This window comes from Triturus cristatus, chromosome 3_2, assembly GCF_964204655.1.
Source record: "Triturus cristatus chromosome 3_2, aTriCri1.1, whole genome shotgun sequence".
In the NCBI taxonomy this organism is placed as follows: domain Eukaryota; kingdom Metazoa; phylum Chordata; class Amphibia; order Caudata; family Salamandridae; genus Triturus; species Triturus cristatus.
The window spans coordinates 848782230-848799778 of record NC_140584.1 but is presented as its reverse complement, the minus strand read 5'-3'; the positions used below and the strand labels follow the sequence as shown (position 1 = coordinate 848799778).

At 48.9% G+C, this 17549-nt stretch overlaps 1 protein-coding gene across 1 annotated transcript in view; it reads left to right on the top strand.

Annotated features, from left to right (window-relative positions):
* The window catches only part of PIGS (phosphatidylinositol glycan anchor biosynthesis class S), a 188944-nt gene that overhangs the window by 131542 nt on the left and 39853 nt on the right, over positions 1-17549 (top strand). The window contains exon 11 of the mRNA XM_085649117.1: positions 2196-2406. Coding sequence (XP_085505243.1) covers positions 2196-2406 — 211 coding nt within the window. The remainder of the gene's footprint in view (positions 1-2195; positions 2407-17549) is intronic.

Below are 17549 nucleotides of genomic sequence, written 5' to 3'. Positions count from 1 at the left end.
TGGCATATTCGATTTACTAGTCAGTCCCTAGTAAAGTGCACTGAGTGTGCCAGGGCCTGTAAATCAAATGCTACTAGTGGGCCTGCAACACTGATTGTGCCACCCACATGAGTAGCCCTGAAAAGGTAACTCAGATCGGCCACTGCAGGATCTGTGTGCAGTTTAGTACTGCCATGTACTTGGCAGGTGCACCCACTTGCTAGGTCCTATCCTTCCCTTTTCTTACATATTAGTCAACCCTAAGGTACCCCTGTGGGCAGGGTGCAGTGTATGTGTAAGGTGTGTGTGGCATGTCCTGACAGTGAACTACTGCCAATTTTGTTTTTCACTATTGCAAGGCTACCTGTTCCCATAGGACAGAATGGGGAGTTTGCTTATAACATTTTATAAACATAACCACCCCTGGCAACAAGGTAGGAAAATAAAGTTTAGTATGCCTAAATTCAGAATCTAAAGATTCATCTTTTAGTAAAGGTGATTTTTGCATTCTGTGTTTGAAAATACCACTTTTAGAAAGTAGGTATTTTTTTGCTAAGCCATCCAGTGTGCCTCTGCTGTGGTTGTGGATTGACTGTCTGACTTTGGGATGACAGGTGCTGGGGAGAAGCAGTGGCTCTAGGGAGTCTAGATGGGTCAGGGCTGTGCTGAATAGATCCGGGCTGCATTCAGAGTAGGGGGGAGGATAGTACCTTTCACTTGAATGGGCCTGGTTTGCTTCTGACAATGCTGTCTCCACCTCCGGACAGGAAGCTGCACCAGAGAGGACAGAACTGGTTCTGGCTGGGCAAAGACACTCTCTGTCTCCAGAGAAACAAAGAGTTTTGTGGTATAAATATTGGGGCTCAGACCCCAGAACTCTAGAACTCTTTTGGACCAAGAAGACTGCCAAGAAGTAGAGCTGGAGAAGCTGTGCGGATGAACTACCACTTTGCTGAGTGTTTTGCTGTGTTTGTGTTGGCCTGCAGTGGCTGCTTCTGTCTTGGGCAGTGAAAGGACTGGACTGAACTTTCTGCAACTTCTTTATCTCCAAGGGCCTGAAATAGTGCTTGCATCCTGTTCTGAAGTCTAAGGGCCTGCAAAGACCACCAACCATTGGGTGCCGCTTCTGGAATGGCTGTTTCAGCTGCCACAGAGAAGGGAGACGCAACCGACTCTGTCGCTGGCTCTGTGTCCTGACGGCACCGCAGACTGCACCGTCCGCATCTTGCACCGCAACCCTGGTCTTACTGACGACGACGACAGATGCCACCGAGCCGCTGCTTGCACCGTTTCTGGTCTCACTGACGCCGTCGCTGCTGCTCCCTTCAACACCCGTGACCGCAACGTGGATGGGGCACCTCTCATAAGTTTCACGACTCACCGCCTCGTCCCACACAGCTGTCTCGGCTGACTGACGCCAGCTCTCGCTAACCGGCTCTGTCGCCAGCACCGCATCGAGCATCGTCTTGCCCTGCACCGTAAGCCTTGGTCTCACCAACGCCGTCTGGACGATCTTCACCGGGCCGCAGCCTGCACTGCTTCCATTTTGCAACGCAACCGTGACGGTTGCCACGACCTGCTCGCACCACCGTGTCTGCCTCAACGAGAAAGGTACTGTTACAGAGTCTGTTCACGCTTACTCTGGTCCGCACCGACGCATTCGGCAGGAACTGTTAGACACTGTTGTTTTCAGGATCGCGGTAGCCCCAAACTACCGACTCGTACAAACTGTTTTTTTCAAGTATTCTTGCAAAGTATACCTGTTTAAATACTGTAGTGTGGATTTTTATTGTTTTGGTCTTCTTTTAGGTATATAAAATATTGGATATTTTTCTAAAACTCGTGTGGTGTTCTTTTGTAGTGTTTTCACTGTATTACTGTTGGTTATGTGCAAATGCTTTACACACTGCCTTCAAGGGCATTCAAACCCTGTTCAGCAGCATTTTGATGTACTTTGAATAGGTAATGCAGATCAGGGAGGGTGTAAGGAGGAAATAGATCGCAACAAATAGGCTAAGGAAAACAGTATTGAGCAGCAAAGTCGCCTCACATAAAGAATTTAAGTCACAGGGATGGGAGAGTGTCGTGAATAGCAAATCAACATGACATCAGGGAGTATGGGAATTGAAGCCCCTGATAAGATGAACAGGTCTATCTGATGTATTAATTTGAATCCTTTTGTATCCATCTTATTGCCTTCTTTCTGTTTACAACAGGTTACTCTTTGGGATTTCAAAAGTGTCAATCCCAGCGCATTTTCATATGGAGAGTCCTGGTAATGAGGTCTTGTCAGACTGGGAGCTGGATCGGCTGCTGTGGACCAGGACTGTTGAGAACATAGCCACTGTGACTACAACCCTGACCTCCTTGGCTCAGTTGCTAGACCAGATTGGAAATATTGTCATTAATGACAATGTGGCCTCAGAGGTAAGTCTTGAGGGCACCGGCTGGGTCTTCAGCCATAAACCCTGCCCCATGATCTTTCCCATCTACGGAATCACATTAGCACTTCTTTTAGATATACACATTATTTCAGCAAGAATTTGCCTCCTAGTAAAGTTTAACAAATTTCCCAATATCCAGGAAAAGGTTACACAGCTGATGATGATTCAGAGCTCTGTTTCTGAGGATAGGTAAAGCCTTGGAATAGTGAGCCTTCAAACTTGCACTATTAGCTCATTAGTATGTGAACTGCCCTGGTTCTGCCACTAACCCTTTGGTATGTGAGCTTGTATATCTTAAACTATCAGGCCATGGAGGTATTTCCCCTTATTGGGTTTAATGTGGTGGGGCAGAGATGTTACTCCTATTGATTTTGCTATTGCAGGATGGTGAATGTCCCCTAGGTAGATTTGTTGTGTGGATGAGTGGGTGGATTGTTTCCTTTTATTCAGTTATGGCGTGGCCAGAGAGAGCCCCCCTCCTAGTGTAACCTCTGGAAGAGGTATGAAGCAAGACTTGCTATGCTGGCATCTCTGCTTAGAGAAAAGCCTAGTTTAGGGAGGGAATTGCAGACTGATACCTTTACTTTGCTCTACGATGTCAGAGCTGGTCATTATGACAGGAGTCTAAAATTAAGCAAGTGAACAGTTGTTAATTCTGCATTACATGGAATTGATAGCCTATTCAACATGGCAGTGTAACTGGGTCATCAAACTTTCAGAATCACCCAGTCTGACAGAATGTGATGGCTCCCAAGACAGTGTTTACTCTGACCTCAGTTGCACCACCCAGTATTACTCCGGCATGCATCAGCACCAGGTTCTCAGTTAAATAAAATGAGTACTGAGTTTGAATGTTGGAGCTGTTAATACAATGGTCTTCAGTTTAAAGGGCACAGCAAGGGCGTGGAACGCTCTACAGCCAGGGTTTCCAAAAGTAGACTCGAGCATCCAGTGAGTCTATATGTATAGATGGTGGTGCATTCAAACTGTTATAATTAAATGAGATGTTGCTAATATTGACTGATTTCCACTGACGTTATGTGTTAAGTTGCCTGCATTTCTATAGCAATTTCATGTATTAGTATGGTACCCTTATGTGGTTAATAGTCTTTAAAAGAATGAAGAGGGGGCGTGGCCAAGATGGCAGACGGCTAGTAGGCGCTTTTAGATCGTTCCATGCCGCCGCCTAAATAAGCATTTTATTCAAGCCCGCTGGTCCCTAGTTGGTGCCCCGTGAGGGTAAATACGAGCTCTGGAGGAAGGGGGGCATAAGCGGATGCCTATGGGGGTGGAGTGGAACCCTGAAAAGGCGGAACAATACGCCAGGAGTGCCTGCGGCCTGGCGTGCACGGCCATCCCCCGTCTGAGCGCAGATCCTCCCGTAGACGGAGCGGAGACATACGGATTGGATCGCGGAGGCAGACAAGCCGATTGGGGCCCCCTCTACCTGAAGCAGTGTGAGCAACCTGATCTGGTGAGGCGAGCAAGACTCAGGAATGGCACTGCGGCCCTGAAGCACGGAGGAGGAGAGCGCCGGAAGCGGTCAGTGCACCAGTAAACAATAGAGATCGAGGGCACACCTGCTCCCGTGGCCGGTGACGAGCGGCTTATCCCGGCAACAGGAGGACCCCCCACAGCGACATCTGAGGTCCCGGCGCTTTGTCCCCTTCCGCCCAACTTATAGTGCTCACCTTTTGGGATGGGGCTGAAGGAATCCAGGGCCCGGGAGTCGGAGTGGTGAGGTATTGGCCCATACAAGGGATCTGGGTGTGGCTGGGCCAGCTTTGTCCCTGGGGAGGTGCCGGGAGAAGGCCATCGACGGTGAGGATTCGGAACTGGGCGGAGCGTGCAAGGCCTGAAGATCCGGAGGTAGGCCCTCTTTGCCTTCCCTGTGATGCATCGGCAGGAGTTGAGGCCTACACGCAGATCACCCCCACCCCCTCCCCCCCTGCCTGGGCCTACAACAGCCTGCATCTCTCCACCTTGTTACCGCCCGGACCCTTCAAGTGCCCTGGGGAGAAACAGTAAGGCCTCATGAGGTGAGGGGGTCCCAGAGAGCAGCATAAAACCCCGGCCTGACTTTGCAAAGGGGAGCAATAGAGGTCACCACAGTGGCTGGTCCCTACCCAAAGAAGTTCCTTAGTGCCATATGCAGACCGGGTGATTGTGCGGAACGCGGGCAGAGGAGCGGGCTCTCCCGCGACTGAGCGGGCCCGGAGGTCCGGCTGAACAATGCTGAAGCTTCCAAATCCTGCAATTTGGCCTGAATACCCCTCCCCCCAGGAGCCATACTCGAAACCGGGGAGGAGGAAGGAGAGGGTTTCTAGGAGAAGGCCCGAGGCTGGGCCCTTTCCTCACTTAGTAAGGCCACAGCGCATAATTGGCACGAGGACAGTAGTGCCCCCAACCTCGACGTCATGGCAAGGAACAGGAACAAAAAAGAGCGCTTACTCAAAGAGATGTTTGGGAGGGCCGGTGGGTCCAGGCTGGAAGACAAGGCTGCAAACCAAGGACCTGAGGCTCAGCTAGACGCTGATGATGGAGAGGCCCCGTTCACCAAGGCCTTCCTTGAGACACTTTTCTCCTCCCTACGTGCCGACTTGCAGATGACGAAAACTGAAATATCATCGGAAATCAGGGATGTGAGATGGGAGGTGGATGAGGTTGGCGAGAGAGTCACCGAACTAGAAGACAGGGAGTTGGGCCGGGAGGAGGCTCTCGTGGCTTCAACAAGAGGTGCTACGGCTAAAAACCAGCAGCTGGACCTGCAGGCACCCAACGAGGACCCGGAGAACCGATCCAAGAGGACTAACATAAGAATTAGGGGTGTGCCATCCAAGGCAGAGGGCTCTAACCTTTGCACGTTTATCACGGACCTTCTACGACATGTCTCCGGATTTCCTGAAACCGCGGCAGAGCAGCTAGACCGAGTCCATAGAGTGGGACCTGACCGCCTGGGGAAAGGACCCCCGGCTGATATATTGGTATGCTTCCATGATTTCCAGACCAAGGAGGACATTCTTCGAAAAGCCAGGGACTCCCACCTGGTCCACTTCAAAGGCCATTCCCCGACATTTTACCAGGATCTCTCCAGGATCACCTTGCAGAAACTGAGGAGTTTCCGACCCGTGACGGATCACCTACGGAAAGCCAATATACCCTATGCCTGGAGCCAATCCTTCCGCATCATCTTCAAGTATGAAGGGTCCGTCCATCTGATTGGATCGCTCAGGGAAGCCTGTGCCCTCCTGCACATCACCACGCAGGAAGATCCCGAGGAACAATCTGCCCCTCCTAAGCGCATGCGATCTATATGGCGAAATGTTACGAATAACCACCGCGGGCCTGGCCCCGACTTGGCCACCATCAGTAAAGAGAGACAGGCGGTGCTTCAGGTACTATCGGCGGAATCCTCCCTCTCGTCGGCGTCTTAAGCTGGTGACGACCCTGCTCCCGGTGGGTACTGGGGGACTTGCGAGTCACTGAAGGAGGCGGCGGAGGGGCTGTCAGACAGATGCTACCAGTACTGTACAGTCCGCTGCTCGACCAGAGTTCCCGCTGCTGGTTTCCTGGTGGATGCTCCTTCTCTGGCTGTCTCCACTCCACTTTGACTCATCGGACTTGACAGACTGTTGTCTCCAGTTGATTTTTCCAGTATATCCTTTTGTTGTTTATGGGTCTCTTTCTATCTTCTTTCACTTCTTCTCCTCTGCACCAGTTCAATATCTAGAAGGGCTCCTAGAGTGTTACGAAGTTCAGGGCAGGGCGCCCCTCTGATATTCCACAGTCACAATATGGGTACAGAAAATAAGCCGCAGGGGGGCTACCTAAATTCCTACAATGCATAACATACGATTGGTGAGCCTCAATGTCCGAGGCCTCAACAGCCCAGTAAAGCGCAAAGCGATATTATCTTACCTGGAACACTCCTGGGGGGACATCTGCTTATTACAAGAAACCCACCTGCTTGCCAAAGATACCCACCGCATGCGCTCACCTAGGTTCCCCAGACAATACTAGACCTCTGACACTACTAAACGGAATTGGGTTGCCATACTGCTCGCCCAGAGATCCCAGGGAAAGGTCACTGGAGTGATAGCTGAACTCAAAGGCAGAGCGATAGGGATGAGGCTCCAGTGGGGTCATATAAGGTTCACAGTGGCATCTATTTACTCACCGAATGAACACCAAGAACACCTCTCAACTACCTACCTTGCACAGGTCTTAGCCACGCCTGACTGCGAGGTGGTGATCGGGCGGGGATCTGAACCTGGTAATGAAAACAGTCTTAAATCACTCGGGGCACCGTACTACACTAGCTGGTACTCTGTCACAGGCTGGCCACCTTTGGCTTGCAAATAGCTCCCTTAATGATATTTGGAGACAGACACACCCTTCTGCCAAAGATTATACATATTTCATTAGCGGCTCATAAATCCTGTGCCCGTATTGACCATTTCCTCATCATTGATGCACCACTGGGATGCGTAGCTGAAGCAACAATTGAACCCCGCTTCTTCTCTGATCATGCCCTGATCACGTTATTGCTGAACCTGGCGGCCTCTCTGTCTCGCCCGTCACGATGGCGTCTACGTGATGCCATGCTTCACTCTGACCAGAATACTAAAGCTATTACAACTAATCAAAGAGAGGGGACTGAAGAGCTAATATTTTAGAGAGGTCCTGAACCCATGCTCCTCAATTATAACTAAAAAATATACAGGGTTATCAGTACTAAGGAACTTAACCTCGAGGAAGGCAAAATGTGGGTCCAAAGATTACACACGAATTGCAACACAAAGAACTGCGTTTACCTTATTAGGTGTCCCTGCAACCTGCAGTATGTGGGGATGACTACACGTCCGGTCAAAATTAGGATTATGGAACACCGCAGCAACATACGCTGTGGCAGAACAGCAACTAAAATGAGCACCCAATTCCTGTCCCACCCTCATGGGGCAGATGAACTAACTTGGACAATCATCGAAAGCAACATGAACTGGTCAACGCAGAAGTTGTTTGAGACAGAACAACGATGGATCTTTCGTTTGTCTACTCAGAAGAAGGGTTTGAACGATGCCATCCCGTGGTCCGAAATTCGGACTGGACATTGAACAGCAAAGGAGTGGCCGTCGTGACGTTTTCATCAACATGGAAACTTTCACTCATCCATGTCTGTCATATACTAATCTATACTGCATAACATATGTACGATACCCACATATAAGATGATCTAGTTATTTCGTACACTTATACAGAAGCATATACAGTGCATATACATATATAATTCTTCCCGTTTTTGCACATTATCTAGGTACAGGCTACCTTCACTTCTTGTGTCTGGTGCTTATTATAATTTGTGTGACAGGCTACCTTCACTTTTTGTATCTGGTGTCCTTTTTTGTTTCACCCCCATAACATCGCGCGTTTGCCGTGACTCCGAGTCAACTTCTCTTGTTATGGAGTCAGGCATTATTTTTAGGACAAGATGGCGGCCGTTTAAGCTACGTCTGCGCATGCTCAGATTGTCAACGGTCTACATCTTGGAGAGTTCTCCTAGCTCGATCTGCATCCGGGAGCGGGGGAGACGATAACAGAGGATACCTGACCCTCTTACTAATCAGTGAGTTTCTATGACCCTGCGGCACAGCGCATTTGTTTGTTAGTGTCCTTTTCTGGGGTTCGTTGACTCACGCTTGCAATTCGAGGCAGTATGCACTCTTAGAACATTTGTGTTTACTTTCGCCGTTCCCGGTCTCCTTATGACGACCCGTACCACTGACAATTACAGTGGTCTCGATCCCATTTGGAACTTCCCCAGTTTAATAACCACTTTTCTTTATTTGAACTTCCCCATTTCGTTTACCACCACGGCGTCCCGCGATTCTAGCGGTCACTTCCGGGTCCATTACCAATTTTGGTCCTGCGGAGGCACTGTATGTCCGATTATCCTGGCACTCCTTTTAGACATTTAAGACAACTCGTACTCATTTGCTCTGCCATACCGCTTGTGGTTCTGCGGAGGCCCTGTATGTTCGATTTTTCTGGCACTAGTTTTGAGATAATTAAGACGTCTCGTACTTTTCTACTCTGCTTAATTTTAACCTTTCCCGTTCTAATCGTTTGGTAGACACATTACTAATTCAGCAATTCACTTATTAAGAGACCCAGCGGTCCGCTATTGTTGCGGTACTAGTATCGAGTCCGTCTCTATCCTTCTCGGGTCTATTACTGCCCCCTGTTTACTCTGAATATACTTAGACCGATAGGCGGTTTCCCCTCTTACATAGCCCAATCAACCGCTGACCATCCCCTTGGAGACGGGTCTATTGTGGCACACCTTCTACTAAATTGTTTCTTTTCCTCTTTTCCTCTTCATACTCCTGCAGTTGGCATCCTGAATAAATTATTGGGCCGACTGTTCCTTCTCCCCCATGTGGCATTACCTTCTGCAACACTAAGGTAAGACCTACCCCTCCTGGTGTGTAGTGGTCACGTGCTGATAGGGGTCTTGAAAGTACGAATTGGCGTTTGGTCTTTGGTGTGCTGGTTTATGTGTTTGTTCTGACTTACAATAGTTTTTAACACTATGGTTTTCTTGAACCATTTTTAACTTTTAGCCTCCCTTTTTCACAATCTTTCTGTTTTAAGGGCTGCCTTATTCAATATATGACCTCGATATATTTGGGAGTATTAGTTGATGAATTGATGTCTTAATACTTCGTGTAGACTCCTAGTTTTTCAGTCTATTAGCTCATGTCGCTTTCTCATTTGAACCCCCCCCCCCCCCCCCACCTTTTGTTTCCCAATTACTCAGGTGGAAAGGTTGGGTTATGCCCTTCACAGTAATCTACCTGTGAATCTATGATATCCTCCTATTGAGGAGGTTTTCCCCTAGTGACGTCCTCCAGTGGTCTTCGTTACTATTCACCCGCGGTCCTGAAGAAGGGTCGCTCATCTTCGGAGCTTTCATTGACACGAAACATGTTGACCTAAGACATTTGAATCGCCACCTGGGTACCTTAAGTCCTGTTGTTGGCACCAATGTTTTTACCTGCGACCCAGTTCTAGTACTGAATAAACTCACTTTACAGACCTGGAAATCTTTTTTAATATCACTTAGTCACGTTACCCATACACATAGTACTGATTGCCCACAAGAATATACTTCACATACGGCTTCTCACAGATCAAAAGAACTCCGCCAAAGTAGCCACCAGGCCCGTTGGATATTGCAGCACCGGTCCGACGAGGAGCGCCCGATGATGAAGAATGACACCCCTAAAAAAGTGTGTGAGGGCATTAAAGATCTGGAAATAAGATCCCCTAGCGACAGATATCTCTAGGCATACAGTGACACCTTTCACGTATGTGCCAGTGAGAATTAAACAGAGGAACTGATAACCCTGTATATTTTTCAGTTTTCTACTAAAGCTATTAGCAAGGCAATTACTGATTATCTCACCACCAACGACCGGGACGAGGTTCGCCCGGCCTCTTTGTGGGAAGCGTTAAAACTTGTTATACGTGGGAAACTGATAGCCATGTCAGCAGGTGAAAACAAGCTCCGGAAGGAACAGAGTAAGCAAATAGAGACATCTGTAGCTGAACTAGGAGCCATACACAAACGCACCGGTGCCCCTGTTTCTGGAGGGAACTGTAAAAGGAGCGCTTAATTCTCTGCCGATTAGACCTCAATAGGGCAGAATTCACCTTAGTGCGCCTCCGGCATAAATTCCTTAACGGAAATCGTTCTGGCCGCATGCTAGCCCACAAGCTAACCAAAGAGCAGTTACTGGAACGATCCCAGCGATCAAAGGCCCGGCCTGGACACTCTATCATGCGGACTCAGAAATTGCGGAAGCTTTCCGAGCTTTCTTCACCAAACTTTACATGGAAGATGACTCTACACCTGGAGATTTGACAGGGTATCTCCAGGGCGCACAGCTGGCCATGCTCCTTACTGATATTGCATCTCACATTGACCGCCCTATTCAGGCCGACGAGGGAGTGACAGCAATAGCCCATCTCCAAACCTCTTAAGTCCCCGGGCCCGGATGGCTTTACTCCTCTGTTCTATAAGAAATTCTGTCAGTCGCTAGCCCCTGTTCTGACACAGCTTTTTGACTCATTTCTTGATACGGGAGCACTCCCTGATTCCCTCTCGGAGGCCTCCATCTCAGTGATTCAAAAACCATCCAAAGATCCACTAGAATGTGCCTTCTACCGACCAATCTCTTTGCTCAATGTCAATGCTAAAATATTCAGGGGCATTCTGGCCTCTCACATTAATCCATACATGGCGGGGCTTATTGGCCCAGACCAAGCTGGATTTATACCGACGAGACAAAGTGGGGACAATATTAAACACCTCATACACCTCACCGACCTTATCGACCATTCCAATTAGGAAGCCCTTCTGCTATCGGTCAACGCCGAAAAGGACTTTGATAGGGTCCACTGGCCTTTCCTATTCGAGACTCTCCACTGCTTTGGTTTTGGCAAAAGATTTCTTAGGTGAACGAGATGCATCTATAACTCTCCCAGGGCATCCGTCAAAGTCAATGGCTTTTCCTCTGCCTCCTTTCCCATACATAGAGGCACACAACAGGGGTGTCCTCTCTCCCCTCTGCTCTTTGCCCTATATATGGAGCCTATGGCTCAGAGGGTTAGGGACAACTCTTTGATCTCTGGTGTCCGCCTGGGGGTTGACACACATATCATAAGCCTCTACGCTGAGAATGTAGTCTTGTCCTTGACAAACCCCAAGACCTCGCTTGCGGCCCTAGTGGATGAGTTCTGTTGCTTCAGTGAGGTATCGGGCTTCAAGGTAAATCTCCCTTACAAATACTGAACGTGTCCGTTACTCCTGACACGGTAGAGGCCCTGTCTAGACATTTACCATTTACATAGACTAGTAACCACATTCCACACTTAGGGATTTCTTTAGCACAAACTCCTGCCAGGACACTAACTGCCAATTACGGGCCTCTTCTGGAACAGACTAATAAAACCCTCTCCTCTTGGTCGAGATCAGGTAATTCTTGGTCGTGTCGTATTGCCGCGGTCAAAATGATGATCATGCCGTGCATCCTGTACATCTTCCAAACTATCCCCCTTTCCCCGCCTGCGGCTACACTGCGGAACCTACAACGGACCATCAACCGCTTCATCTGGGGTGGAAAGCAACCACGCCTCTTCTTTGCGCAGATCACAAAACCCAAGTCAGGAGGAGGGATGGGGGTCCCAGGGGTGTCCAGGTACTTTCAAGCATCGCAACTACGCTTCATTCTTGAGTGAAACTGCCTCCTCTCAGAGAAACACTGGTCGTTTATGGACCAAGCGATTGCTGGCGCGAATATTTGGCGAGAGATTTGGCTTCCGTGTAAGCATAGGGTTTGCGTGCTCTACTCCTCTCCGGTGACGGCGACTTCCCTAAAAGTCTGGGACGCAATGGCACTCTGCCTTGGCTTAACCTCGTACCCCTCCCCGTTGACTCCGTTGGTGGACATTCCTGACTTCCCACCTGGGTGCAAATCAGAAACATTCCAGCGATGGAGAAGGACTGCAAAAGGGTGGGTTCCCTATTTAATCAAGACAGGATCATTCCCTTTGATCACCTTCAGAAAGACTACGAAATCCCCATCACTGACCAATATGCCTATAATCAAGTCTGTCACTGGGTAATCTTCCCCGGAGATGAGACCAGGAGCATCTCGTCAAGTAACCCAGTTTGAAAAGTGGCTCACTACTAAAAGCGACGACAAACATCTTATATCTGAATTGTATTCTTTCCTCTCAGTAGTCTCCACGCCAATGAAATCCAAGGGACAGCTAAGGTGGGAGGGTGTAATAGGTAGACACCTTACGGACAAGGAGTGGCAGGACATATTTTTTAGAGCGCATCATACTGCACTCGACATCCCGGGTATGGAAGCAGCGTGTAAAGTTGCCTCATACTGGTACTCAACACCCGATTGAACCACCGGAACAAAGACCGACCGGCTTACTGCTGGCGTGGCTGTGGGCAGACAGGCTCGTTAATGCATCTACTTTGGCACTACCACAAATTGGTAAGATACTGGGACTCAATACTTCAGGACATTAATGCAGCCTTCCAGGCAGATATATTGCGCTTCCCTGCCTATACGTTACTGGGTCTCCCTAATCCACTACATTCCCCTTGCGCTCTTTGAGAGGGAGGCAGATAGGTTTAGCCCTTAATGCTGCAAGGTTGGAGTTACTCGCCCACTGGGGCACTGAAGTGGTCCCAGACCATGTAGCTTGGCTTAGAAGGCTGTGGATGGTACTAGGGATGGAGCGCCTCTCAATGGTGGCAGATAACAAGGCCAAAGCATATATTGAGCTGTGGGACGCAACTGCACTCCGCCATGGCTTAACCTCGTACCCATCCCCGTTGACTGTTGGTGGACATCCATTATCACGATCCTCACCAAGGAATTTAGGGAAATAACGTGCCCCAGGTTATTACAGATACTGTGCCTCCTACCTGCCACTCCAACTACTGAAGCTTAACAGCGGGGACAGAAGAAAATGGAGTTTGCTTTCTGGATACAATTCAGGAACTACTCAGGGTGCGGAGGAGACTGGAGGGGTGGCAGGGATGGGAGGATGGGTCTTTTTCTTAGTCCGATTATCGGGACCTGTTTCTGTTTTAAGGACACTTCTGAGACTGATTTCTTGTTTTTCTCTTGCCAACGTTATACAGGACATTGCTAATGCAGGCTGCTCTTCATCCACATGCTTACTTAATGTACCCCACTGCATGTCTAGACCTCCAATGCCAGCCTCCGGGTTGTAGACATTTAGCTGTGTCCCACGCATAAGAAATTTACCTTTGTTGGTGGCCATTGGTGGTGGCCGCTTTTGTTGTCCTATTGATGTGTTAACAAATAAAAAGAATTGTTCCATAAAAGAATGATGACACAGTTCAAGTGTATGTATATTTATAGGAACACTGACATTACAGCATCAGTTCTGTCCTTGTACAGGAGCACACTCAGACTGCAGGCCTGTTCAGGGGCCCACAGGGCAGTCAGGGGTTTCTGGGCCCCAGCTGTGGTGGTTGAGGTAGTTTGCTGCTGGTGTTCGGGTTCCATCCTACTGTGATTCTACAAATTGGACCAAATATATCCTTTAAGTCATTGACTGTCAGGGTAACAAGAGTGAGTAGTTAAATGGAAGGTGAGCAGTTAAATATTTTTCAGAGAGGTAGTGGGAGGACAAAAGCTCAGAACATAACAGTAAAACAGACACACTGCGAGACCTGTGAGTTCCCGGGGGCACAAGGACCCCGGGGCGCAGTGGAGGCCCTGACTATTGCCCACTGCCCCGTTTGGGAGCGGCAGCGGGCTGGTTGGATTCCTGAGGACCCCACGCTGAGGTGGGGGTCCCGGTTTGGGGGCTGATGCAGGCCCGTTGGGACGAATCTGACCCAGCCCCTCCTCCCTGAAGGACACTTTCAGCCTACTGCAGTGGCCCTTCTCCACCCCCCACCCACCTCCCCACGCGAACAGTGAGATAGGGTGGCCCAATCACGACAAATGCTTCTGAATGGGCTAGGCAGAAGCAGGCCGGAATGAATGCAGGTCTTTCCTTTCGGACCCAACTGTGCTGCACCTGTGAGCATCCTTGGAGCACAGGGCCCCTCTGCGATAGGTGCACTGCTGGACCAGATGTATTCCTGTGAACCCATTGAGCTGTGGCAATATATGACTCTGGTGCGTTCGAGCTGGACTGATGGAGATGAGTGAGAGTGGAATTTTTTCCTTCCAACTGGACGCGTTAGGCTGAGCTCACTGGGCTCCTTGCAGAGAGGGAAGTCCCCAGATTGGGGGGACTTCCTTGTATTGGATATACTCTGCTTGATTCAGATGGTGTGAGGGGGCCCTTATTGCCACCTTGGGCCGGGGTAGGGGCCCCAAAATTCAGGAAAACAAGAAATGATAAACGTATTGAGTTGCCAGAACCACAACATTCTGCACCGGGCAAGACTAGGGGGGAACCTTGGAGGTTGCTGATGAGCCCATGGTTGCCCATGTACTAGCGGCCTTCATAGCCACGAAGCATGCGCTAGAGGTTAGGATTGACTGTATCACCATAGAGGTCAACCTCCTATGCGCAGATGTGAACAAAGTCACACAGAGATCCCAGGAGACTGAAACGAAAGTCGAGAGCCTATCTACAGAGGTAAAAGAGCATCAGGCCACGTTCCGCGTATTGACTGCCAAAGCAGAGCAGCTCAATGACTGCCTGGAAGACTCAGAGGATAGGGCTCAGAGGAGCAACTTAATCTTCGTAGGATTTCCTCAGGGACAAGAGTGGAAATCTCCAGAAGCATTCCTGAAACATTGACTCCAAAACATTATGTACCCCTCTCAATTGTATGCCTTCTTCGTGATAGAACTTGTACACCAGCCTTCACCAGGAGCCCTGCCAAGGGCCTTAATAGTGAATGTGCTTAATTACTGCGATCAAGACCATATCCTTCAATGGGCCCGTAAGCACAACAATCCTAAATATGAGGGCCATACCATCCAAATATTCCCTGACTATACATGCAGGGTACAGGCCCTGCAATGCACGTTGTTGGACACCAAACAAAAACTTTGAACATGAAGTATATGTTGCTCTTCCTGCAAAGTTAAGGGGGGTGAACAATGGTCAATCACGATTTTTCGCAAGTCCAGAGGAGGTGTGGAGCTGGATCGATACGGTGCATCAGGAAACGGATGGTGTGCAGGGGAGATCCACGGGCCCGTGCCTGAGCAGGGGTGCCAGGTCCAGTGACTCTGAGAGACGACAGTGGAGCATGAAGACTGTTGCAAGTGGCCCCCATTTAGAGGTGCAGTGGGATGGCATGTTGACTGTTGCGGTGACTGGCTCTCAGAAGGACACTCTGGGCGGCCATGCAGAAGATGCCCAGACACCGTCTGCCACACCATGACATACATGTCAGACATAAAACATATGATGGGCATTTGGGGGGCTTTATGACATTCGAACATGTAACACAGGGAGTGTGCTCCACTTTTACATTCAAGATGCAAATAATGGTGCTCCTCCCCTCTGGTGTTTGGTGATCGGGGATTCTTTAGGGGCTGAGAATCTCCTTCCCCCTTTTTTAGGTCTCGCCTGAGCCAGTGCATGCGCTGGTCTGGCAAGATATTTAGTGAGTGGGGGCTTTAGAAATGCGACCTCAAGCTTTTGCTTGTGGCCTCAGGCTTGCTGTTACGCGCGCGTGTACGCGCACATCCGCCATCTGGCTTTCCTTGCGATGAGGCACTATCTGGCTTTCCTCTCGCTTGCTCTCCAGACCAGCGCATGCCCCTCCCCCCACCACAGAGCGCGTCTAGCGGCCGCAGGTCCAGCATGTTTTTCGCAACGTTTTTCGCTTCATCAGGGCCATGTAGTGTATGCAAATAATTCACTTTTAGTTTTCAAAGACCGAGCACCTCGGGATTACCTGAGTGCTTCCACGCAGACCACCGCTGGGTGACCATCTCCAGCGCGGTGGTCTCTTTGAATCAGTTGTGTCGTTTCCAGTGTCGGAGCACGTCAGGCCGTGGTGTCACGGTAAAACTGGGAGATGGAGTCCCATCTCGGCGCTTCATCTTGTAGCATTTTGCAATCATTGTCAAATCTTTCGCATTTGCGGTCTGCACAACTAGATAGGCTGTTCTCTGTGGTATCATCAATATCTTATATTGTTTTTTTGCCCTGAGATTCTGATGTCTCGCATCTGCCATGGGGCATTTGCCGTCATTGTCATAGAAACCCTTCAAACGACGTGTTCAAACTTTCCCCTTTGTACATTTTCAGTAAGTTTCTAGTGCGCTCGAATTTGCCCCATCAAGAGTGCTCACTCGCCGTCCCATAATATTCACTCCTCGCACATGCATACTTGGCTCACTTCTTCAAAGACCGAGCACCTCGGGATTACCTGAGTGCATTCCACGCAGACCGCCGCCTGGTGACTGGCTCCAGCGCGGTGGTCTGTTTGAATCGGTTGTGTTGTTTCCAGTGTCGGAGCACGTCAGGCTGTGGTGTCACTGGGAGATGGAGTCTCACTACCTCAATAACTATCGCACTATCTTGCTCACTCAATAACTACATCACTAATTCTATCTTCATCGATATAAAACAAAAACAAAATACATCTCTCTAACTTACTCTCAAATACTACCTAAATAAATATCGCACTCTATCGCTAACTAACTAGGACTCTCAATAATGATCTTCCATCTCTAGCTAACTCAGCGCCACCACAGCATCACTCAACATCACACCATCACTCATTGCCACCACCCACTCTTTCTCACTGACTAACTAACTGGCCCACTCTCACTAACAAACTCTCACTGACAGACTCTCTCACTAACTGACTTACTCACTCTCACTGACTGACTGACTCACTCTCACTAACTGACTCTCACTGACTCGCTCTCACTGACTCACTCTAACTAACTCACTCTCACTTACTCTCTCTCACTAACAAACTCTCACTAACAGACTCACTCTCTCTCACTAACTAACTGACTCACCCTCTCTATCACTTACTAAATCACTCACTCTCACTAACTATACCACTCTCACTAACGGACTCACTCACTCTCACTGACAAACTCTCACTAACAAAATCTCTCACTCTCACTAACTAACTCTACAACTCTCTCTTACTAACTCTCCCGCTCTGTCTCACTAACTAACTCTCCCACTTTGTCTCACAAACTAAATCTCCCACTCTATCTGACTAACTCTCCCACTCTCTCTCACTTACTAACTGACTCACTCTCTCTCACTCACTAACTACATAACTCATCAACTCTCTCTCACTGAGTAACTATCTCTCCCACTCTATCTTACTGACTAACTCTCCCACTCTGTCTTAGTCACTAACTGTACCACTCTCTATCACTAACTAATTGGCTAACTGGCTCACTCTCTCTCACTAACTAACTCGTTTTACTACTCTCTTTAACTGACTGACTGACTTTCCCACTCTCTCTCAATAACTAACTCTCTCACTAACTCTACCACTCTCTTACTAACTAACTAACTCACTCTCACTAACAAAGTCTCTCACTCTCAATAACTGAATAAGTT